At 40.6% G+C, this 7,759-nt stretch overlaps 1 protein-coding gene across 4 annotated transcripts in view; it reads left to right on the top strand.

The window, feature by feature from the left end:
• The window catches only part of il34 (interleukin 34), a 104,012-nt gene that overhangs the window by 81,701 nt on the left and 14,552 nt on the right, over window positions 1–7,759 (top strand). For all 4 annotated transcript variants that reach the window (XM_015383805.1, XM_015383806.1, XM_015383807.1 and 1 more), the window contains 4 exons: window positions 1,789–1,892; window positions 3,565–3,642; window positions 3,846–3,923; window positions 6,512–6,619. In XM_015383805.1, coding sequence (XP_015239291.1) covers window positions 1,789–1,892; window positions 3,565–3,642; window positions 3,846–3,923; window positions 6,512–6,619 — 368 coding nt within the window. The remainder of the gene's footprint in view (window positions 1–1,788; window positions 1,893–3,564; window positions 3,643–3,845; window positions 3,924–6,511; window positions 6,620–7,759) is intronic.

The raw sequence follows: 7,759 nt of genomic DNA, 5'->3' as shown, positions 1-7,759 counted from the left end.
ATCAAAAAAGTACTCCAGAGTGTTGTTCAGCATGGGGGTGAGTAGAAAATGAAGGCTAATCATGTTTTGGGTGTGCCATTCCTTTAAGCAGCTTATCTGGTTGTCTCCTCTTTTAGTTTACTTTTTTTTTTTTTTTTAAGATTTCTTACATTAATCTAAGGAACAGAGATGCAATCTTCCTTTACTGTAATTTGGATTTCAGGTTTGCATAAATCTCTTTTCCCTTCAAATATAATATTTGATCTCGTTAATTGGACTTTTCTGCTGATAAACTGCTAACATTTTATGCTGAATTCTAAACATAATTTATAAAAGGGGATGGTTCTCTGTAAAATTTCATCTGTTTTAATTGTAAGAATAAAGGATCTGTGGACTATAGTAACACTTCCTACTGATGACTCTTTTCTATGAAATAAGAATTGATTTAGTGCGCTTTAATAATTCTTTCCTTGAATCTACACATAAAAAGCAGAATTTTCCAAGATATCCAACTGGAGATTACTTTTCATTATTAATATGACTGATGTATGGCATCCATTTTACCATAAGATGAAAGTGAAACCGTTTTTACCTCCTGAAAGAAGTTGGAAGTAGAAACTAAAGGAGTCAAATCTTCTTTAACTAACAGAAAACCTTTTTATCAGCTTTTATATCCTCTGCTGTTTGGGTTTTTGTCACTGTCTTTTCTGATTGTTTCTGAGCTGTTTATTTTATATTATTTATGGCTTTCCTAACGAGTTCATTTATTTGTGTTTGATTTCTTGTTTTTGTGTTTTTTTTTCTGTCTGTAAATTTTTATTCTCTTATGTTGATGCTAAAATCAAACCTGTCTGCATTGTATTTTATGCATATTTGGAAACAATTGATTGTGCCCTGATTGGCTGATATTTTTCTCTCCATAGCCAAATTCAGTCCAGCTCTGTTGGACTTTTTTCACGGTTGAGTTTAAATAATGAGCAATTTATTTTACGACTTGGATCCTGTTCGCTTTTATTAGTCCAGCCAGTTTGGTTTCACTAAACTGCACCCGTGATCACTGTGGGTTTAACTGTGGGAACAGCAGGGGGGGGGGCTATGGCTTTTTTTAGCTTGATGGGGAATTTGTATTTCTCCCCCCTAAATACAGATGGTTATCTTGGTGGGGTTTTCCAGGATAGGTTATGGATTGGTTTTTGTTTTTCTCTCTAGGGTCATCATCTCTACCTTAGTCCCGTCTGTCCAAAGGACATGGCTCCAGATGTCTTCTGCTTTGTTTAGAACTGATGCTTCCATCCTCTTCCTCTGCCAAAAACAGCCATGTCTGTTCAGAGTCCTTCTAACTGTCCTGTCGTGACCTTTGACCTGTAGAGTCTGAGCTGAAGCTCTTGGTTCTTTCTTTTATTTCTGAGCTAAATGTGCCGGGTCTTCCATTCCCAAAGAATGCCGACTGTTGAACGACATAGTGGTGGTGAAGGATTTTAATCGTTCAGAGATGACCCTGTTCGATCAGAGCAGAGCAGCTTCTCTGAGGTCAAACTGACCAAACTCCAGTATCTGATGATCAGTTATTGATGCGTCTGCTGACTGGTTGACACCACATTTGTTAAAAATGAAAAAAACGCCTGGTTTTCCTGTCCTCTCACTGGATTACCTCAAAGATGACATGGACCAGAAACAAAGACCCGAGCAGAGACACCTGCATCCTTTAACGCCCGCACCCTGTTTAAAATCAGTCCTTCCTGCATGTCTGAGTCTGAGATGCACATGGTGATGACAGCTTGTACAGCTAATCTGTCCCGTCTTTTCTAGGCCTGCTTCTGATGGCTCCGGTTCTGATGGCTCCCACGCCGCCCAGCATGTGCACGCCGCTGAAGACGCTCAACGACAGCCTCAGCCACAGGCGGCGGTTCATGGTAAGATGTTGGTGTAACCTGGAGGGAACGGATGAGGAGCAGCAGCAGGCGGTCCACCCATCGTCCTCTGACGTGGAAACTTGAACTTAGATGAAGGAAGGTGTTAGCGTTAGCTTAGCATCGACAGGGTGAGGATTGTGTGGTTTTGACAGGGTGACATGTGATGCTCAGAGAGCTGCAATAGGACCATTTTTAGGAAGATGTGGGACCCGGAGCCACAGGCATTATAGTGCCTTATCACCGTTTTTTCTTTTTTAAGCAGGCAGTATTTTAAATATGTAAACAGTCAGAGGTTTATTCACCCCTTCCTGTATATATCTTATTTATAACTGTTGTGGTTCCTAGAAGACCAAACCATTTGTTTTTTTTCTCTCAAAATTAGATTTTAGATCAAGATTGTAGGACTTGGTCAGAGGCCAAATGTTTGCAGTGAGATGACGGCTCAGGCTCGGAGGGGAAAACTTGTTTTTACGAGTAACAGTTTGCAGTCAGGACTCTTGATCAGACAGAATATCATTCATGAGAAGAAATACCACTATCACCTTCTGATGGGACAGTTTGGTTTCAAAAACAAGAAGAATAAATTATATAAAAATTGTGGGGATATTGAATAAAGATCAATATTTTAATATTGATTTAGACATATAGCAAAACATTTCAATCCTTCCATTCTTGGATTTCTCATCTAAATAAATCATGAAAACTTCAATTTTTTAATCTAAAATGTGAAACTAGAGATCTTAAGCAGAAATGTTTGTTTTTCTAAAATGCAGCTCCTGGTTGGGCCTCCTTTTGCATGAATGCATCAGATCCTCACTACGGTTGACCAACTCTTGTCTTCTGGGACTTGGTCCCAGTTGGTTTTTCTCCCCCTCTCTGTTTTTCTTAGAACCGACCAAAGCTTGTCGCCGTGGTTTAGTTCAGGGGAATTTCCTGACTGCAGGTCCAAACGTTCTGATCTTTGAGCCACATTTTTATGACTTTAGCCGTAGGACACGGCGCCCCGTCACGCTGGAAGATTCACACAGTATCTCTAAAATGTTCCTAGTTGGTTGGAAGGAGCGGTTATTGCATATCATCAGTGAAAGTCACTTTGCACCAGGATGGTGTCCATCTTGGCATCTCCTGCAGAATTCCTGCTGGTTTTGGTGCTTTTCTGGGACTGAAGCAGATTCTTTGCTGCACTTTTTTTTGGAGAGGCCTCTAATGCTCTTAGAACCACCAGGAAGCCCTGCTCTGGTTACTCCTTGATGCTGTAGATCTCAAAGCTGCGATCGCTGCAGCCGAGCATCTTAGCTTCAAGTTCCTGTTGATCCAGGAGAGGCTGCCTGCAGCTGATGCTAACTACCAACGGCAGCCATTCCTGCAAATAGATTAGGACAGAGATGGTTTCAGCTAATCAACTGGTTAGATTGATGGAGCATCTCAGCTGGACTCTGTTACAGCTTCATCTGTAGTGATGCTGATGTCAGCTGATTAGTTTGGGCTAAAATGCAGCAGAAATCAATCAGCCTTGAAGCTAAAAGACCATCTTTCCAGAAAGCTAAAGCTGCAGAGTCGTTTCCACTGGTGCAGAAACTTTCCAGATATTTCGCCTCTGAACAATCCATTTCTATTCCTCACTCTACAGTTGGTTTGATGCTTAACACTTCTCTTTCTTTCTCCCTTACAGAAGCACAACTTCCCCATAAACTACTCCATCCGAGTTCATCACCAGGAGATCTTTAAGCTGTCAAATATCAGTAAAATGGTATGAAATGCATGATTTCCTACTTTCACAGCAGAGTTCTGTTGGTTTATGTTGCAGTAGATAGTGTCCTGTTCAAATCTGGATTAAAAACAGCAAAGACCAATTATGAAGAGTCTGCAGAGCTTTGGCTAAAATATGGGCGCATATCTACCCACCTGTTTGTGTTTGATTACATTTAATGCAAATATTGTCGTCTTCTTCAGAAGTTAAAGGTGGAGGGCCTGGATGAGCTGGTTCTTCAGAGGCTGTGGTTTCAAGTCAACCAAGGTGTCTTAAAAAAGGTGGGTTTCCCTTGGTCCTAATAGAAAACTTAAGGGGTTCAAAACCTTGATGAGAAATGCTAAGGAAAAATCTGCCAATGTTGAAAAGAAATATATAGTTGGGGTCTGTTTCTGCTTATCTACCCAGGACGACTCTAAAACCTTCACTAATGGCCGTCTTCTGCACAGACATAGTTTATTCACAAGCTGCCAGTATTTCTTCAGCAAAGATGGAGCCTAAATAGAAAAAATGTGATGGAGCCAGTTAATCGTATGGCGTAGAGAAGCAACGTTTGCACGTATCGATCTGGAGGGTGTTTAAGGGCTTTACTTAGGATTAAGTTTGTTGTTTTAAAGAGAGGAACATTTTTCCCAACATGAAAGTGTTTCAACATCTGGTGATCTTCCCAGGATCAGAGGACTTATTCAGAGCCTGCATGCTTAGAGAACTGACAGGAAAACTGAGGAGCTCCGTCTCCACAGGCCTCCACAGCGTGACAGGAGAAAGCCTCTCCTCTCTAACAGCAGTGGAGCAGAATGGACCGAGAGCCTTGTGTCTGCAGAAAACCAAGCACCACAAACTCCTCCTGTCAGCTGTTACTGTAGGCACGGTAGTGGAGATTGTGATTAAGCCAACCATGAGAGCCTCTGCATCCCAACGCATTCTGACCAGCATGCAGACTCCGTGCAGAAAGAACAACGGCCAGGATTTGAACCCCTGAACTTCTTACTACTATAAACAGTCAGATTGAGAACAAAACAAAAAAAAAGAGTATGATAGTGGCCAAAGGAGTGAAATCAGACAGCAAACCTTTGCTGAAGGGTTTCTGCACGACAGCTGTTATTAAAGATGTTATGCTTTATTCTAATGATGTTTGGAAGTTTCTGGGATAATGAAATGTTCATCTTGGGGATGAAGGTCATGGTTAAAGCTGTAGTTACAAACCGCCACACGGAGGAGCCAGACCCACTCAGATAATGCAGACAGAAACCATTATTTGTTATTGTTTCCTGTCGGATTCATGCTGACAATGTGTGCATGCCAGCACACGCAGTTCACCCAGCTTTTCAACGCCTCCTCCCAACAGTCGAAGCAACGAACCCTTCATGTTCTAGTTCACTAATGCTCCAAATGTTCCAGATCTCAGAGATAAACTGGAGCGACTCTTGTTCTTGCAGGCTCTCACTGAGAATCACCCGTCAGGAATTAGGAGGATAAATGCCGTCCGCTTCCGAATAATATCTTCTCTAACTGCATTTGACCGACGTGTAACCTAATAGTGGCTGGTATTTGCAGCTAAGTGAGTTGATCTGTTATTTCAGTCAGCTGCAGCAAATCAGTTCAGAAATAAACCTTTAAAATCTAATCATCCCTCTTTGTTTGTGGAAACATGGAAACCCCTGTTGGTGGGGCAGCTTCCATACCATTTTTGTGCAAAATGTTGTAAAAGTCTTTCATCCTGCTTCCTGTCACGCGCTTGTTGTTTGAAACTGCCGACACCATACTGTTGGCACGGCTCCGGGATAAATCTTCACTCTGAGCTAAAACTCCGGGTCGGTTTCACAAGCACATCATCTGATCACACATTTTCCCTCAGAACACATAAAACAAGTTTAGCTGCTAAATGTCAACAGACCCTTCAGGGTTTTTTGGAGCTGCAGTTTATTTTTTCACTTTTCAAACAGCAGATTATCAGTGTTGTGATCGAAATGGAAATGTTTAAAATGAAACTATCTCTCCAGCTTTTCCTCAGAAAAAAAGCAACTTTTCTTCAACTTTCATTCAAATCCGTTAAATCAAACCATTTTTTTTTTTTTTTTGTCGATTTGCTTCTCCACATAAAAGAAGGTTGAAAAATGTTTTTAACTGTGATGAGATCAGAACAGAGAAGAAATTGTGTCCTCTTTGGAGCTCCGTACTTTAGCAGAAAAACTGTTTGACATTAAAACGCTGATTGGAGATTAAACTCCAAGGAACAAAGTCATCATTGTGATTCCTTTTTTTATTCAATATTAGAGATTTGTTTAACTTTTTAAAATTGAGTTTAGAATAAATCAAAGAAAAATTATGAGATTCGTTGGTCCTACCCTTCATGTCGACGCTGCTGCTCATGAACTGTAAAGTGCCGCGAGATGACATGTGTTGTGAATTGGCGCTATATATAAATAAACTGAATTGAATTGCTCTGCCATGAAGCTCTGGCCAAAACAAAAACCAGCAGCCCGCTCTTCCACCAGGAGGAATCCACAACGCCCAGGATAAGGTCCTGACCTGTCCTCCAAAAATTCCAGAGCTCAGTAGATCATCTATAGGAGGTTCTGAATGATGCAGATCCATGGAGCCTCCTTCTCCTACATGCCAGGACTTAATGGATCTACTGTGGTCTAAACACAGTGAGGAGGAAACATTGTGACTGATTAAAACCCTAAATGACTTCAGAAACTATTCAGTTCTCTGGGGATTTTGGAAGAAAATATCCAGTTTTTATTATTTCATCTTGAAAACTCAAAATGCATCTTGAATGTGAAACTGGATGATGTACTTCTCCATCTAACGGTATATTTTTAATAAAAATCAGTCATAAACTAAACTCTGGTTCTGATTGCAGATCATTCGGGTTTTACCGGAGAGACATCCCTCACGTCCGTACACGGCGGAGCTGGAGAGGCGGTTCAGGGATGCTGAAGGCGTCTTTGTTCACTCTCATCCTGCTGAGGTAGGACTCACACTTTACGTGTCTGCTCTAAGACTGCAGCCAAGTTCCCTTAAGACGGACCTTTTAAGCTAACAAACTAAATGTAGATCAGATCTTTGATCTGTTAAGGTTAAGCAGTAACAAGCTTACTGCTGGAAAACCGAGTCATTTCTGCTCATTGCCTGATTATTGAGTCAAGTGCAGAAGAGGGAAGAATACCAGTTCTGTCCGTTCTTCCTTTAAAATGACTTATCTGGGGCAAAATAGCCATCAATGAAAAACGTACGCATAGATGTTTAAATATATAAATCTACAGCAAGTCAGTAATGTGAATAAATATAATATTTGTTCCTATGTGGCTCATACAGACCTATGGTAGCTTTAGAGGTTACAATTTGTCATTCTAAAAGTACAATTTACTAATTTACAAGAATGAATGAAGAACATGATAGAGGTGTTACCAGGGGCGGATCTAAGATTCTAGGTGATCAGGGGCCCTGAGGGTGAAGATGAGAGTGTAAACTTTCTGGTTAATCTTGTTTTAATGTAAAATATGACAGATTACTGGATTAAGGATATTTCTAGTATACTACATGCTATCACGCATATCAAGTTTTGAGAATTTGGAAATGGTTTCTATTTACTTACCAAAGATATGGGAGGACGAGAGGAGAGAAGGGACATTTTAGCTGCCGGAAACAATCCATTCCCCCTCCATAACATGGGAAGAAATTAATTTACATGCAAAATCTTTAACTGCGTTTATTCCTCTCTCTCTCTCTTCATTAACAACAAATCCTCTGGATTTGGTGACATTTGATCATTACTTGCATAGTTAATAGAAGGAAATCAAATATTTTAGCCACCTGATATAATCCGTTCCAAGTAGCCGCCCCCTAGATCTGCCACTAGCTGTTACACTCCTTACCAGTTGGCGGCAGCAAAGCCCATCAGTTTATCACCAACCTTCTTTAAATGAGAAGAAGAGAAAAACTTGCATTAAACTGATGCCTTTTTTCAATGGCCGTTTCTCAATATGTTTACTTGTGCATTCTAATGTATTTGTGTACTTGTGAAATGTCATCAGCCTTAGCCCTAGTACTGTTCCAGTTCACAAGAACAATTCTATTCAGTTTATTTCTATAGCGCCAATTCACAACA

This window comes from Cyprinodon variegatus, unplaced genomic scaffold, assembly GCF_000732505.1.
Source record: "Cyprinodon variegatus isolate N-32 unplaced genomic scaffold, C_variegatus-1.0 Scaffold294, whole genome shotgun sequence".
NCBI lineage: Eukaryota > Metazoa > Chordata > Actinopteri > Cyprinodontiformes > Cyprinodontidae > Cyprinodon > Cyprinodon variegatus.
Note: the sequence above shows the minus strand (reverse complement) of the source record. Positions and strands in the feature narration are given on the sequence as shown.